The sequence below is a fragment of the Halichoerus grypus genome, chromosome 14 (assembly GCF_964656455.1).
Source record: "Halichoerus grypus chromosome 14, mHalGry1.hap1.1, whole genome shotgun sequence".
In the NCBI taxonomy this organism is placed as follows: Eukaryota; Metazoa; Chordata; class Mammalia; order Carnivora; family Phocidae; genus Halichoerus; species Halichoerus grypus.
Window position 1 is genome coordinate 43,634,750 of NC_135725.1, and position 17,485 is coordinate 43,652,234.

At 38.7% G+C, this 17,485-nt stretch overlaps 1 protein-coding gene across 4 annotated transcripts in view; it reads left to right on the plus strand.

Annotated features, from left to right (window-relative positions):
• Nucleotides 1-4,493: 4,493 nt before the first annotated feature.
• Nucleotides 4,494-17,485, plus strand: part of CNTLN (centlein) — a 296,669-nt gene continuing 283,677 nt past the window's right edge. For 3 of the 4 annotated variants that reach the window (XM_078061240.1, XM_078061241.1, XM_078061242.1), the window contains exons 1-2: nucleotides 4,495-4,939; nucleotides 11,246-11,334. In XM_078061240.1, coding sequence (XP_077917366.1) covers nucleotides 4,580-4,939; nucleotides 11,246-11,334 — 449 coding nt within the window. In that variant the 5' untranslated portion in view covers nucleotides 4,495-4,579. Of the gene's footprint in view, nucleotides 4,940-11,245; nucleotides 11,335-17,485 lie in introns of all 4 variants that reach the window. The other variant, XM_078061243.1, reaches the window with a different exon arrangement.

A 17,485-nucleotide genomic window follows, 5' to 3' on the forward strand; every position in this document is an offset into this window, starting at 1 on the left:
CTCAAAGTATTTCATATGAGTTGCCATCGACTTCCTGTTGAGCCTCTGACTGATCACCTTGCCAAGCAAGAAGGGAATCAGAGTCTGAAATGTCTAACCCTCTAATCCTGTGGTTGGCTCCATTGGCAACCAGCTCCCATTCTTACCTCCATTCCAAAAGTTATTAACATAGGAAAAGACACCTTTAAGCTTTCATCATTTAGGAGCCATCCCATATATTAGGGAGGAGGAAATTGCAATACAGGAAATTAGGCCAAAAAAGGTAGAATGTTGTCTCACTTTGGTCATATGTTAAGACAATAAGCTGAAACTCTGCAACCCTCTGTATTAAATCAATTGAAGCCCTCAGGGAATTTGGGATAGTATTCCAAATTTTGCTGAGCTAAGTAAGCTGAGAAAGTTACTCAAACCTAACACATCCTGGTTTGTTTGTTTTTTCCCAGAACAATACCGACAGGAGTTAGGATTCGATGGAGATAATTTTAGAAAAGCCTATTATTAGGGAAAAAAGACAGTTATTTAAATAATTTTGAATTGTTATATAATCACTAAAGATGAAAATGAAAAATGAAATTCTGTTGTCATAGCTCTGTAAGGTCATCATTTTTGAACTGTGTGAAAAGCACATGGGACAACTGGAAGAGATGATGTCATCCTTGGATACCTATGTTCTTGACCTAGAGTATTCTCAGACTGATCAGGGAATCAATAGTTGCCAGGAATCGCTCAAACAAAATTATAGTAATTGTAAGCATAAAATAATTTTCTTGGTTTTCTTTGACTAACTCCTGGCTTGCAATTTGTCCATATTAGACTGACAAGATATGTCTGCTGCTGACTCAAGTGTCACATTGGCACATTCAGCATGTGGGTTTCTATTTTAACGTTGAAGAGGTGGGCAGTAGGCCATTCTTGATTTGACTCACTTAGTAAAACCCTAAAAATTGAAATAAATTTCAAAATGATATGAAAAAAATCGATGATATTTAAGGTCTTATCAGTACCTAATAGTGGTTTAAAATTTAATAATTAAATCCTGCTGACCGAATAAAGATTATACCAAATCTGTAAAGGAGAAATAAATGTCTTAAAATTTGGCATTCTTTCTGGAAACAAAGAACCATCAAGGCTGAGAAACTGCTAATACATTTCTCTTCTTAAATAGAAGTTAGAAATAAGTATTTAAAATTCAAATGAGAGATGCATTTAAATACCGTACTAATTTGCACATTTACCTCATTTTCCACAATATTTCAACTGTACAATGATGATATGGAGAGAATTATGTGTTTCTATATTCTAATATATTTCATCCTGGCAGGCTTTATTATTAATTTCTGGAGAACAGACCTCATCACTTTTAAACATTTGCACAAAGAATTGCACAGGAGAGACATTGTTGTTTGTTTTGGACATTTTTATTCAGTTAGTATTATAGATCTTTAACTTTTTTTTTTAAAACTGTCCCGATGGTTTCTTTTTTTTTTTTTTAAGATTTTATTTATTTATTTGAGGGAGAAAGTGAGGGAGAGAGAGAGAGGAGCAGAGGGAGAGGGAGAAACAGACTCCCTGCCGAGCAGGGAGCCCAACACTGGGCTTGATCCCAGGAGTCCAGGACCATGACCTGAGCTGAAGGCAGACGCCCAACCAACTGAGCCACCCAGGTGCCCCTAACTTATCTTTCTGAGTTACAGATTTAATATTCAGTATTTCACGTTTGTGTCATTTTTACAAATAATACAAGAAAGAAATCCCTATGTACCTTCTGAAAATGTGCAATTTTTTATGCTTAAAATTGTCTGCCAGTAAAGAACTTTTATAACTCAACAATAAATAAAAAATGCAATTAAAAAATGGACAAAAGACTTGAATTGACATTTCTTCAAAAAAGATAAAGGTCCAAAAAGCACATAAAAAGGTGATCAATGTCATTAGTCATTCGGGAAATGTAAATCAAAGTCATACTGAGATACCACTTCAGACCCACTAGTATGGCCATAAAAAAGGGAGCATAACAAGTGTTGGTGAGGATGTGGAAAAATTGAAACTCTCATACATTGTTGGTGGAAATGTAGAATGGTGCAGCCGCTGTGGAAAACAGTTTGGTGGTTCCTCAGTAAGTTAAACATAGACTTACCATATGACCCAGCGATTCCACTCCTAGGTATATATATAAAATAATTGAGAATAGGTGTTTAGACAATAACCCATATGTGAATGTTCATAGCAGCTCCAGTCACAATAGGCAAAAGGTGGAAACAACCCAAATATCCATCAGAGGATGAATGGAGAAACACATTGTGGTATACCCGTATAAAGGATTATTATTTGGCTAAAAGAAAATGAAGTAAATACATGCTACAAAATGGATGAAACTTGAGAACAATGCTAAGTGAAAGAAGCCAGATGTAAAAGGTCACATGTTACGGTTCCATTTGTATGAAATATTCAGAAGAGGCAAATCCACAGAGACAGAACGCAGGTTGGTGGTTACCTGGAGGCTAAGGGGTGAGATGGGTAGTGGAAATGGGGAGTGAATAATGGATATGGGGTTTTGGTTTGGGCGGGTGAAAATAGTCTGGAACTAGATAGTGGTGATGGTTGCCAAACACTGTGAATATACTTAAAGATATTTTATTTGTAGCCCCTTTAAATGGTTATAAGGGTACATTTTATGTTATGTGTACTTTACCACAAAAAGAAAAAAAGAAAAAAAATTGTCTACCTAGTCATAGATTCAGGATATTCTTTTGAGTCAAGTATGTATATTTATTCTTGTATATAATAGAAGAGATTTCACTGTTTTTCAAAAGAATCTTTCTATAATTGGATAAATGATACCTTTTTGAGTGAACAACAAATAGCCATTAAGAATGTGCATTCATATTGATTTTGTGACACCTTTTGAATTATGTGATTAGAATTCCCAATCTTAAACCCAGTGAAATCTCACAAGCTCAGACATAATGCTGTATTTCAAGTGACAGGTACGGAGTAAGGGTAGGGATCAGAGACAGGTTTTAGAGTTAAGTGGATCCATATTCTGCTTTTCTAATACCAGATGTGGGACATTGGGCAGGGTACAGTAATCTCTCAAGTCTCAATTTTCTCACGAGTAAAGTGGGAATAATATCTATTTTACCATGATGTAAGAATTGAGTAAGTACATATATGAATAGCATTTAGTCCTGGACCCAGCATATAATAAATGTTCAGTATGGGAGTTACTTCTAAGACAGGCTTTTGTGTACTTTTTCTAACATAATCCTTTTATAAGTTTTGTGAGGTGTTTACCTTTGGTGGGAAGGAAGCCCACTCATCCTGCCTTAGCAGGATTCTAATTGGGAGGGTGTCTTTTGATGTGCTAAATAAATTCTGGCAGAAAGCAGTAATTTTGATTAAATGAAGAGGTCATCAGTTAAAGTAGTCACCTCCCTCCTTCCACAGTTCTCCTTTCCCCCACCTCATCTCTCTGTGTTCTGGAACCCTTTCTGCAGAAGAAAGCAATCTAGCTTTTGGTAGAACTCTAGTGCTAGCTCAGTGTGGATCCCTTTACTAAAATCATCACGAGTAGGACTTGTTATAAATGGCCAAGAAAAAGATGGTTATTGCCTATTTGAAGTTTATAAAGAAGGAAGGAAGAAAGGAAGGAAGGAAGGAAGGAAGGAAGGGAGGAAGGAAGGAAGGAAAAAGGGAGACCAAGAGGGAGAGAGGGAGGGAGAAAGGGGATGAGCCGGCAGAAAGAAAGCTGATCTTGTTTATTTAAGCTCAGAATTACTGATTTCAAATTGGTCCAAGGACCCAAACTGTGGGGCCGTGTGGGTCACACTCGCTGTGACATTCAGCCAATTGAATAAAGAAGCGGCCATAAAAACTCAAAGGAAATCATGACTCTTGCAAAACAAAAGACAAAGGGTGCGCAAAGGATCATAATTCAAATGGAAAATCCGCCTGATAGTCCCAGCTCAACACAAGGCTTTCCACATCTCCCTGACATCAGTCAGCTTGCTGGATGTCAGCTGTACCTAAAGCAGTTTTGCTAAAGGGTGTGAAGAAAACACTTAAGTGTAAAACTTATTCCCTGATCCTCAAGGAGCTTACAACAGCGCTGAAGAGATTAGCCGTGTAACTAACACTCCAGGGCGGTCAATGAAACGTGACAAACGAGTTGGCAGCGGCCTTGAAGGCGGAGGAATTCACAGTTAAGGATCATTTGGGGCAAGGGGCTTGTCAAGGAAGACTGTAGGAGGTGGGAGGTAAGCTAGGCGCTAAGTGGCGGGTAGGGTTTTAGGTGGGCGGGCAGGCGTGGCGTTGGGAACCGAAGACTCGGACAGCGCCTGTCTGGGTGGCGCGCGCCGGGGACAGGCCGAGCCCCTTGGGCCACGGCGCGTGCGCACTCCAGCGCCGGCGCCGGGCGCGCGTCCCGCGGAAAGCCGGCCAGGATCCGCGAGCGCGAGACCCCGCGCGCCAAGGCGGGAAAAGGCTCGCGCATGCGTGGCTCGGAGCTCCGGGCTCGCCAGGATGGGGAAGGGGAGGTGGAGTTTCCAACAGGGAACTTGACCCGTTAGCAGCCGCGGCCATGGCGGCGCACTCGCCGCGCTCACCGCTCCCTCCGCCCCCAGCGCGACAGTTGGGCCCCTGGTCCCCACGTGTTGGGCGGGGAACTGTGGTACACGCAGTACGCAGCGAGGCCTCGGGTCTTGCGAGCGTAGTGCGGGAGGGCGTTGTGGACGAAAACGATATATGCTGGCGGGGCGAAGAAGGGTCAGGGGGCCGGCGAGGGCCAGGGGGGGCAGCTCCGGCTCAGGCTCCCCTCCTCAGCTCGCCCAAGGGGTCCAAGCGGCTAGAGGGCATCTCGGTAGAGGAGGCGATGGTGACCCGGACACAGCTGCTGGAGGAAGAGCTGAGCAGCCTAAAGGAGGAGCTGGCCCTGTGTCAGGTATCGAGGTGGCCGCCGGCCTTTCCCCTACTCAGCGGGGCCGGGGCCGGGCCGGTGGGGAGGCGCGCCCCTCTCCCTCTGCCTTAGGCTGCGTCGCTGCGCGGGTTCGGGACCCACCCATCTCCGCCCCGCGGCGCTCCCTCCCGGCTTCCACACCCAGCCCGGCCCGCTGCTTGGTGCTGGGGGGAAGCGGCGGCGCCCGGCTCCCCGACCTGGGGCTCCCGCCCCTCTCCGGACAGGCCGGGCAGGGTTCGCCTCGGCGCCCTGGTTTTGGTCTTCTTCACTTGGATACCACCAAAACGTGCAGTCGCACCGCCCCCACCCCCCAAGCCGAAGTTCCTGGTCGTGACTGTTAAGTGGTACTTGGAGAGGAGTTGAGTGCAGTCCACGAGTTGATATGCTGAATAGGAAAGTTGAAACACGTCTATTAAAATAAAATCTATCGATGAAGGAGCCTGTTTTTAATTTTCAAATCCACACTTGCTCATAAGTCAACCTAAGTTAAACTTAAGTGGTAAACACAGATCAATAATTTTTAGGGAGTCTTAGGCCGGGAACTTTCACACGTAGTAGATGATGCTTAATGTTTATTAACCAGCTATCCTAATTCTATAGTCCTTGAGAGAGAAATTTCATTTTCATGTCTTCTTGCCAGTGAAAAGCATTTAGTAAATCAATTATGTTAATTTCCTTGCCTGTTATTTGTAGAGTTGTTAAAGATGGCTTGGCTGCACTCATGTTCAAAGAGATTTGATTTCATTTTAGTTTTGCATCCTTACCACCATCTCTTCTCTGATTTTACCAGAACCTTTAGACAGGGTTGGGCGATATAAATGTCAGGGATTCACTCAACAATAAATCTTTTAATCACTCTGCCTTCAAGATAGAACCAATTAGGAACTGCTAACAACCAAGGTAACTTTATGAACAGTATCATCAGTTTAGATTAGTAAAAATTCATGAAATTGATTCTCTTTCATAGTTTGTTCTATTGGGTTCTTTTGCCCCTTTAGTAGGTCCTTGCTGATTGAGTCAAAGCTGTAAAAACAGGACAATTTTGTTCAAATTGAATATGCGTTTGCCTAAACAGGTTGGGGAAATAATATGTGACTGCTTCTTTTTCATTTTCCCATTTTCTGTTCTTCACTGGATAAGGAGCAAAGGACCAATAAGAGACACCAGTGAACTAAAGCATTTTGTCATCTACACACCTCACCCTTGGATAAAGATGTTAACCCCTGATAAAGGCTTTTGTTACTTTGACAAATCCTAATCTCAGATGCTATTTACCCATACCTTCTATACTTTCCTCTTTCCCTTTCTTTATATATCCCATAGTTATAGCTGGCTAGGGAGCTGAGATACTTTTTATAACTGACTTGATTAGGGAAATCACTCTGTTGGAAACAGCCCACTGACCCCATCCCCCAAATCCATTCCCTATTCTTTAAAAATGTAGTTTCAAATACGGTGTCGGCCCTTGTGACCTTGGAAATATATGGACTAGGAAGATGATTAAAGTGCTCTAGCAGATGTAAGAATAGAGATGGTCATAATTAGGCTAGAGGTGGTTCTTGAGATTTTTGTAATATTGACACTGTTTGATGATCATAGGCATTCCAGTAATGTGAGATGAGATTGGCAGTATCCCATTCAAAACTGTGGTCAAACCACACTCCTGCTCTTGGGGAAACTTGGGAGAAATAATAATTGAACTCCCAATTGTTTTATTAAAAAAACATTTGCATAATTAAAAGTTCACTTTTAGACCTTTTTTATTTGTTCTTCTTCTTACTCAGCTAGAAATCACATTACCCAAAAACATAGTATTAGCCCTGTTTTTCAAACCTTTCAAAAATTGCAACCCAAAATAAATTCATTTTTCATGTTAACGTAGTAAGTATACACACATACACATACCTAGAATTTCAGAAAGAATGTTTACCCTAACTGTTCGTCATGGACTCTGATTTTTCTTTTAAATTCTACTTTTTGAGAAAATACTGCTCAGATCTACTAAATTAATTTGACATAGAAATGGGTCAAATGTACAGTTTGGGGAAAAAGAATCTTGCTAATTAGTCTCTGGTCATAAATAGTAGCTTCATACAGATTAGTTGGTTTTTTTCCCCCACATTTAGCTTACAGGAATTTATTTATATGTACTTGGTGGAGAAAAGAAAGTTTGAGTGGGTCCATGTACTATTCCACCCCATTGGAATTACTCAGAATAAGCATAAAAAGAAAACAATCTCAATTCCAAGTGTTTCTCATCCAACTCTATGTGATTGTAATATTAAAGGTTTTTTTTTTTTTTTTTCATATGGCTCCCTACTAGCAAGCAACATGCACATAATGCTTAGCTGAAGAAAACATGATTAACTTCAATGTGGGGAGAAAAGCTGTATGTATTGGACCTACTGAGGATAAGACATTGGCTTCCTAATGTAGCTTTTCCTAATGAAATTTCAAGGGTGCTTCAAAGGACAATTTTAAGTTTGTGACATTTATGCCTTATTCATTGATTTAGAACCCAACTTCACCATACTCTTATTAATTTTGATTATGAGTTTCAAGAATGTGTTCTATTTGCAGTTCAGGATATTGCAAGTGTGTGTGTATGTGCACATTTATCACCACCTGTAGAATACCAGAAGAGAAGAAGTAATGCTATATATGTGTAATATATATATACACATATATACATACACATTTATATTTGTGTGTGACGTACGTATATATATCTCAAAGCTATTTCCTTTTTCAGTAGCAACCAAAAATATTCACTAAACCTATAAGCCAATTTTGGGTTAAAAATTATTTAGGGCATTTAAATGAAATATATGTTGATACCTGGCTGGATCAGTCGGTAGAGCATGCGACTCTTGATCTCCAGGTCGTGTTAAAGCCCCGCGTTGGATGTAGAGTTTACTTAAAAATAAAATAAAAAAAAAAAGAAATATATGTTTATTACTCCAACTTTAGTGATGAAACTAAGTTTAATGAAGCATGTGATGTTGGAATTAAGATTATATGACTGTTATATTTTTTGTTAGATATTTAGGTGTGTTGAAAACTTCTCTGGTCATTCATAAAGAAAAAAAATTTTGAAAACCTACTGTACAATTAGAATTCTCACCAGTGTTAGTAGTTGTATTTTGGTTATGTGAATCTTTTTGTGCAATTATTTTTCATAATAATAATTTATTGAGAGGCTACTTTGTGCCATACTTTGTAATTAAACTCATCCCATTGTTTTCCCTGGGTTCTGATAGGCAAATTATTTATTAAATGCAGGAAATAGTTTTCATATGTTTGTTGAATTCATTCCTCCAGTAGAGGTAAATTGAGGGTCTGTTATGTTGCCAGACACTGAACTCGGTGCTGGGAAAGTGTGTACCCAGTGAAAAAGATAATTTTGGTTGTCTGTGTCTGCAAAGTTGATACTTATTTCTATACCAGCTGATACGTGAAAGTCAAGGCCAATCCATTACTAAGATAATTTAGACTCAGATCTCCAAGCATTTGATCCCAGGGATCGAGCCCCGCATCAAGCTCCCTGCTCGGCGGGAAGCCTGCTTCTCTCTCCCACTCCCCCTGCTTATGTTCCCTCTCTCGCTGTCTCTCTCTCTGTCAAATAAATAAATAAAATCTTAAAAAAAAAAAGTCATATTTAAGTGGAAGTAACTCATAAATGATGAAAACCTACTCTTTTACGTTTTTACTTAATGCTAACCTTTCTTAGTATTTTAGGTAGAAAAGTTGAGGTGAAAATACATGTAAATCTTTGCTATTTTGTTTTGAAGTGAGCTGTAAGATAAATTTATAGATAATATTGGTTTCAAGGGATTTTGTGATTTCCTCAACATGCCTTTTAAAAATGGAGAGATTACATAGCACATTATGTTGCATGGCTTATTCTTTCTTACCTTCACTACCTTCCAGGCAGGTTATGACGTGATTTATATACTGACATTTCTTGTTTTTAACTTGAATCATTTTAATACCCAAATTCTAAATTCTTGTTTCTAAAGGGATAAAGTAAAGCATGATATATAGGAATGTTTAGGTAAGTAGTACTCTCTAGTACTCAGGCTGTCAAAAGTCTTTTGAAAACAAATAAGTAATCAGTCAAACAAAGTAGATCAAAGATTTGAGCATTAAAAAATGAAAACAAAAGTTTTAGAAGTATAGGTAGATATATTTCTAATCTCTGAGTAGAGAAGGCCAGTTAGAAAAATTGATACATAAAATCCATAAGCCATAATGGAAAAGATGGATAAATATGAATATATAAAATTAATAATTACCCTTTTTCAAAAACACTCCATCATAAAGTTAAATAAGCAACAATATACTAGGAAAAAATATTTGTAACACATTTGGTAGACATAAGTCTAATTTTAAGATTTCCAGCAATAACTTTTATATTTCATTGGCAGAACTTAGTCACATACATAGGTAAGAGGGGCCAGGCTTTTAATTGGACAGCAAAGAGCCAAATGGTTTCTATTACTAATAGGAGAGAATGGATGATGGACACAGACACAAATGGAAGTATCTGTCACACAAGTAAAACCAACCAACCAACCAAATATAATATTATGAAATGTGCTGTGAAAAAACAAATTAAACAGGGTAAAGGGTTATCAGAGACTTATGAGTTTGGGTGACTATAAAGTAGGGAAGATTTCTCTTGAGGTGACATTTAAGCAAAGACCTGAATGAAGTGAGGAAATAATCTACATGAAAATCTGGTGGATGGTACATGTGCAAAGGCCCTGGTACAAGCAGAACAAGAAAACCAGTGTGTATAATGAATGGAGAGAGTGATAGATGAGGTTGGAGAGGTGTGTATGGGGTCAGATAATGTGGGGTCTTGTAGCCTTGTTACAGAATTTGGATTATTTTCCTAATCTGTTGGGAATCCATTGGAGGATTTTGAGCTATAAGGAGGCCAGGGGATCATCATGGATGGCTAGGCAAGAGATGAGGTTGGTTTGGACTAGGAAGATGGTGGTGGAGGTGGTGAGAAGTGGTTAGAATGGGATATATGTTGTAGGTAAAAACAATAGGATTTACTGATTGGATATGAAGTATGAGGAAAACAACAGAATTGACTTGTAGGTGTTAGGCCTTTGAACAAATGACTAGATGGTGGTGTCATTTTCTGAGCTGCAGAGAGGAGTAGGTTTGTGAAAGAGTAGGAAATCAAGAATTTTTTTGGATAAGTTAAATTTGAGATATCTATTAGGTATTCAAGTGGAATTATTGAGTAGGCAGTTGGAGATTGGAGTTTGCACCTAGGGGTGGAGAAAACCGCTTAGGATGGAAATGTTGGAAGTCCTCAGTGTACAGTTGACACATAAAACTGTGGGACTGAATGAGGTCCCCTAGAGCAATGGTTCTCAACCTTGAGTGCACAGAATCACCTGAGGAACTTTAAAAAAATACTGGTGCTTGAACCTTACCTGAAACCAATTAAATCAGAATCTCTAGATCATCACTATTTTTAAAAACTTCCCCCAAAGTGACTCCTAACTCTCAACCACAGTTGTCATAACAACTGACTTAAGACTAAAACTGCCCAGAAAAATGAAACAAGATGAAACCAGAGAGGGAGACAAACCATAAGAGACTCTTAATCTCAGGAAAGAAACTGAGGGTTGCTGGAGTGGAGGGGGGTAGGGGGATGGGATGGCTGGGTGATGGACATTGGGGAGGGTAAGTACTATGGTGAGTGCTATGAATTGTGTAAGACTGATGAATCACAGACCTGTACCCCTGAAACAAATAATACATTATATGTTAATAAAAAAAAAAAAAGACTAAAACTGCCCATTGTCTATGGGATTTGGCTACATAGAGGACCTTGAAAAAGGAATTTAGCATCATAGTGGGGAGGGACATCTGACTGGAGGATGTAATAGAGTGAATGGAAGTGAGGAAGTGGAGACCATTATAGGCAACTCTTCCAAGGAATTTTGCTGAAAAGGGGAGTTGAAAACTGGAGCAGTAAATAGAGAACAATTCTCTTTTAGAGCCAAATTTAACCATGATATTCAGCATTCCAGCATTTACTTACAACCCTAAAGTGTGGGTGGTAGAAATAGTAAAAGTGAATGTGGAGTAGCAGTGTAAGAACTTTTTAAAATAAAGCTTTCCTGTTATACTTTGCAAGAATCTATTTTAGAGTTACAGAACTAGAGATCAAGTAATTGTTTTTTCATTTTTTTAATTTAATGTAGTGTCTTCTCTGATTTAGCTACAAAGCAGTGCATTAAAAATGTCTTCTGTTTCTTTAAGGCTGATAAAGAATTTGTATGGTCTCTGTGGAAACGTCTCCAGGTGACAAACCCAGATCTCGCACAAGCAGTCAGTTTGATTGTGGAAAGGTGAGCTCCGAAGTTATTTTTCCATGAGGACTTGGTTTGTTGAATTTGTTTTACCTTATTATTAAAATTAAAACTTGGCATTAAGTCCCAAAGAGATTTGATTTCCAAATGAATGGGGAGCATGATGTTATAATTATTGAACTTATTTCGGGGGGGGGCAATTCACCAGATACAAATAGGCCATATCTCCTGCTCGTATTCTGACATATTTGGGAAGTTGGCAGGTAAGAGATAAAACTATGACTCGTACACTGTGTGTGTCTCTGTGTGTTGTCTGTGTGTGTCTGTGTGTCTGTGTATATGTTTGTGTTGGGCTATTCCAGCTCAACTTTAAAAATTGGAGAAGTAGCTGTTATTTGGCTTTTTACTCTGAAACTGCCTCTGTTGACAACTTTCTAGACATGATCCTTTCTAGACATGGCTCACTTTTCCCCTGATGTAGCTGCAGTGTGTACTTCAAAGCCTGAGATGACCTTGCCAGAATAGAGTAAGTGTTCTGGAATAGACTGAGGGATTTCACTTAGCAGTCTTATTACACTGTAGGGGATGCCCATTCATTTAACTGTTAGATTATTGGCCCTCTTCTTGGTCATTAGAAACAGTGGAGTGATGCTGGGTACTCTTTACCAAACATTTGGTATACAGTAGTTCCATGATGCTTAGCATAGCAATTAAAACACTTGGTTTCCTGGTAAATGGATTTCAATACATGCCTAAGTGAAAAGCTAAGCATATGGATGCCTTTTTCTTTTTCTTTATTGGAATCATGATTATATAATCTGAATATCATTTTTTGATAACTTGAACTTTATTTACCTTTGGTGTGTCTAGCCCTAAGATCATTCCAGTGTTCTCTGGAATTAACTTTTTAAAATCTGTGATACATACCTATGTATAGTTTTACCATCCTTGGTTATTGTGAACTCTTAAAATAGTGTAATCACTTTCTCTTCATGTTGCTTATATGTCCAGCTCATCAATCAGTTTTTCCCTTTTGATAATCAGAATTAGCCTTTTGTTGCAGTACCCTTGTTACTTAGTCATCCTTGAGATGAAATGTGATCACTCTCAATCCCATTCTATTTTCTAGTTGAATAAGCCTTCTAGAAGATATATTCTTAGGATTTCAGTAGTCATTTCTTTTTTTTTTTTAAAGATTTTATTTATTTATTTGACAGAGAGAGACACAGCGAGAGAGGGAACACAAGCAGGGGGGAGGGGTAGAGGGAGAGGGAGAAACAGGCTTCCCGCTGAGCAGGGAGCCCGATGCAGGGCTTGATCCCAGGAGCCTGGGATCATGACCTGAGCCGAAGGTAGACGCCTAACGACTGAGCCACCCAGGTGCCCTCAGTAGTCATTTCTGTGATTCTTTCGTTATACTCCTCATTTTATTTGTATATATTTTCCAATTTTCTAATTTGGTATTTTTATTTATTTTTTTTAAATTTAAAGTCAATTAACATATAATGTATTGGTTTCAGAGGTAGAGGTCAGTGATTCATCAGTCTTATATAATACCCAGTGCTCATTACATCACATGCCCTCCTTAATGTCCAGTTACCCCATCCCTACACCCCTCTCCCCTCCAGCAGCCCTCAGTTTATTTCCTATGATTAAGAGTCTCTTATGGTTTGTCTCCCTGTCTGGTTTCATCTTGTTTTATTTTTTCCTCTCTTCCCCTATGATCCCCTGTTTCGTTTCTTAAATTATACATATGAGTGAGATCATATGATAATTGCCTTCCTCTCATTGACTTATTTCGCTTAGCATAATAACCTTCTAGTTCCATCCATGTCATTGTAAATGGCAAGATTTCATTCTTTTTGAGGGCTGAGTAGTATTTTATTTATATATACCACATCTTCTTTATCCGTTCATCTGTCGATGGACATCTGGGCTCTTTCTATAGTTTAGCTATTGTGGACATTGCTGCTATAAACATTGGGATGCAGGTGCCCCTTAGGATCACTACATTTGTATCTTTGGGGTAAATATCTAATACTATAATTGCTGGGTCATAGGGTAGCTCTATTTTCAACTTTTTGAGGAACCTCCATACTTTTTCCAGAGTGGCTGCACCAGCTTGCATTCCCACCCACACTGTAAGAGGGTTCCCCTTTCTCTGCATCCTCGCCAACATCTGTCATTTCCTGACTTGTTAATTTTAGCCATTCTGAATGGTGTGAGGTGGTATCTCCTTGTGGTTTTGATTAATTTGGTATTTTTTTTAAACTCGCTAAAGCTATCTTTAATTTTCACTTTCTTCTTGGTCAAGACAAACAAATATTAAAATATCATTGGGTCAATTGTCTTATCCTTTGAGATTTCTATTTTTCAGTATACATAATATACATATAAAAGTAAATATATATAATTTGTAAATAAGTACACATATATTTGGGGATGGATACTCAAAAGCCTTCTGCTAGTAAGGTATGTAATGGAAAAATTTGGAGATTATTGCTTTACAGCTATGAATCTCAAAATTTTAGTGTGCAAAAGATATCCCTGGCGAATTTGTTAAAAGGCAGATCTCTGGGACTTTCCCCTGATCAACTGAATCTCTAGGGATGCGGTCCAGAAGTCTTTTTAAAATAAGCTTTCCAGATAATTCTGATGTTGTCCATATGTCATACTATGAGAGACTTTGGAATTTGAACTGACTTTTGAAATTGGAAACCTGTTTAAGTGGCCTTTATAGTTTTATAATTATGTGAACATTATTTCCTAGAGAACTGTTTAGTATGTTTCAACCTGTTAAAAGGGAAGAATGGTATACCATTCAATCTTTGTCTTTCAAAAAAGAATATTCTCAATATCAAAGTCAAATACACTGTCTTTCTGTGTAGTCCATTAGTTAGTTACCCAAATAATGCTACATTTAAGTCTGTTTAATATCTATACCTTGGTCTTCCTGGACAACATTATTTCCCTTTGGAATTTCTAATTGCCCTTCTTTTCTGCTTTTTCTTATAAGAATGTCTGTGTTTGTATAGTGACTGAAGACATTCTTCCTTGAGCCCTGTTGGCTTCTGGTATGAATTTGGACCAATTGCTTTCTAAACCTATTTGTAGTTATCCTAGAATTTCTTTTCATTGTACTCTTAGACTAGTTCCATAGTTGCTGGGTTCCCACATCTTTCTTTTTCTTTTTGTTGGGTTATATTTTCAAAATTATTTCTCAGAAAGGATGCACAAGTATTCCAATATCTGACTCCTTACGTGCCTGAAAATGTCTTTCATTTGTCTTTATGCTTGACTGATAATTTAGCTGAATATCAAATTTTACTTTATTTAATTTTTAAAGATTTTTCTTTTAAGATTTTATTTGTTTATCTGAGAGAGAGAGAGAGAGAGAGAGCATGAGCAGGGGAAGCAGCAGGCAGTGGGAGAGGGAGAAGCAGGCTTCCTCCTCAGCAGGGAGCCTGACACAGGACTCGATCCCAGGACCCTGGGATCATGACCTGAGCCGAAGGCAGATGCGCAACCAACTGAGCCACCCAGGCTTCCAATATGAAATTTTATGTCAACGTAATTTCCTTCAGATTTTTGAAAGTATAGGTCTAGTGTCTTCTTTTAGCATACAGAGGTGCTGCCAAGTACATGTGTGATCCCAGTGCAAGTGTGATTCTTATTTCTTTCTAGGTAGCTTGCTTAAACTTTTGGATTTTCTCTTTATGTGTAATATTGTAACATTTTAGTATCATTGATTAATTTAGGTTTTTAAAAAATCCAGCCTTCTTAGCTTTTGGTGGGCCCTTTCAAACTGAAGATTTAAGACTTCCTTTTGATTGAGGAAAGCAGTCTTTGGCCATTTGCTGTAGGCAAATGCTGCAGGTGAGTGAGAAACTCAGCTTTTTGGTAAGTGGTTCCTTTATTAGTTTTCTTGATTCCTTTTGCCTTCTGTTCTCTGTGTTTACCAATTGGTACTTAAAGCCTTTCTCCGGGACTTTTTGAGAAAAAGCAACTTCCTCTTCCACTGTAGGCACCGTTTGGGTTTTGAATTATGATTTTTCTCCTCTGGGTTTGTGAGCACATCTTTCTGTCTTTAAGATGTTTCTCATATTTATGGTCCATTTTGGCCCCTTTCTTATTTTCCATGCTGACAGGGATTTATTCAAGGCAATGTAATTTACGGATGTCAGTATCATCTTCATCAAGTTAATCATCTTCAGAGGAAGTACAGTATCATTTTTAGTGGTTACAGTGTATTCTATTATTTTGATACATATATTTACATTTAATCAGTAATTTGTTTTTATACATTAAGGTTATTTCATTTAAAAAATTGTATAATGGGGCGCCTGGGTGGCTCAGTTGGTTAAGCGACTGCCTTCAGCTCAGGTCATGATCCTGGAGTCCCGGGATCGAGTCCCGCATCGGGCTCCCTGCTCGGCGGGGAGTCTGCTTCTCCCTCTGACCCTGCCCCCTCTCATGTGCTCTCTCTCTCTCATTCTCTCTGTCTCAAATAAATAAATAAAATCTTTAAAAAAAAATAAAAAATTGTATAATGATGCTGTGATGAATGGCCTTGTGGATAAAGCTTTGCTTGCATCGTTAGTGTCAAGCAGTGAGCTACTATCATGGTGCAGGCTGGGGCGGCTGAACACTGAAATGAGTGGGTTAATCCTGCTTAATTAAAGAACTATACTGCTCCAAGTGCCATCAGTACCCTTTTGGAAAAATGCTTATCTGTAATTCTTTTCTTTTTTTTCCCACTTTTTGGCACTGTGTTATAATTTCTGCTAAGTCTTTGGTTGGGTGTCTGTATATAGGCATACCTTGGAGATGTCGTAGGTTTGGTTCCAGACCAAAATAAAATAAATATTGCAATAAAGCAAGTCAAATGAGATTTTTGGTTTTCTTTTTTTTTAAGATTTTTTTTTATTTATTTGAGAGAGCGAGAGATCACACGTGGCGGGGGGAGGGCAGAGGGAGAGGGAGAAGCAGACTCCCCACTGAGTCAGTCCTTGATCCCAGGACCCTGGGATTATGACCTGAGCCAAAGGCAAACACTTAACCGACTGAGCCACCCAGGTGCCCCAGAATTTTTGGTTTTCCAGTGCCTATAAAAATTATGTTTACATTGTACTGTAGTCTATTAGTGTGCAGTAGCATTACGTCTAAAAAACAATGTACATACCTTAATTAAAAAATACTATGTTGGTTCCCCCCCCAAAGAAAAACCTTATTGCTAAAAAAATGCTAATCATCATCTGAGCTTTCAGTGAGTTGTAATCTTTTTACTGCTGGAGGGTCTTGCTTTGATGTTGATGGCTGCTGACTGATCAGGGTGGTAGTTGCTGAAGGTTGTGGTGGCTTTGGCCATTTCTTAAAGTAAGAGAAAAATGAAGTTTGCTGCATCAATTGAATCTTCCTTTCCTGAAAGATTTCTCTATAGTATGTGATGCTGTTTGATATCATTTTACCCGCAGTAGAATTTCTTTCAAAATTGGAGTTAATTCTTTCAAACTGAAAGTTTCCAAATCCTTTGTTGTCATTTCAACAATCTTATGTCATCTTCACCAGGAAACCTCTCAAGAAACCACTTTCTTTGTTCATCCATAAGAAGCAACTCATAATCTGTTAAAGCATTATAATGAGATTGCAGCAGTTCAATCACATCTTCAGACTCGGCTTCTAATTCTAGTTCTCTTGCTGTTTCCCCCACACCTGCAATTACTTCTTCCACCAAAGTCTTGAATCCCTCAAAGTCATCCATGAGGGTTGGAATCAACTTCCTCCAAACTCTTGGTAATGTTGATATTCTGACCTCTTTCCATGAATCATGACTGTTCTTAATGGCATCTAGAATGGTGAATCCTTTCCAGAAGCTTTTCAATTGACTTTGCCCAGATCCATCAGAAAAATCATGATCTATGGCAGCTATAGCCTTACAAAGTCTATTTCTTAAATTGTAAGACTTGAGAGTTGAAATGACTCCTTGATCCATGGGCTTCAAAATGGGTGTTGTGTTGGCAGGCATTAAAACATTATCCATCCAAGCTCTTGGGTGACCAGGTAGATCGTCAGTGAGCAGTAACATTTTGAAAGGAATCTTTTTTTAGAATTTCTTTTTCTGAGCAGTAGTTCTCAATAGTGGGCTTAAAATATTCAGTAAACCATGTTGTAAAGAGATGTACTGTCATCC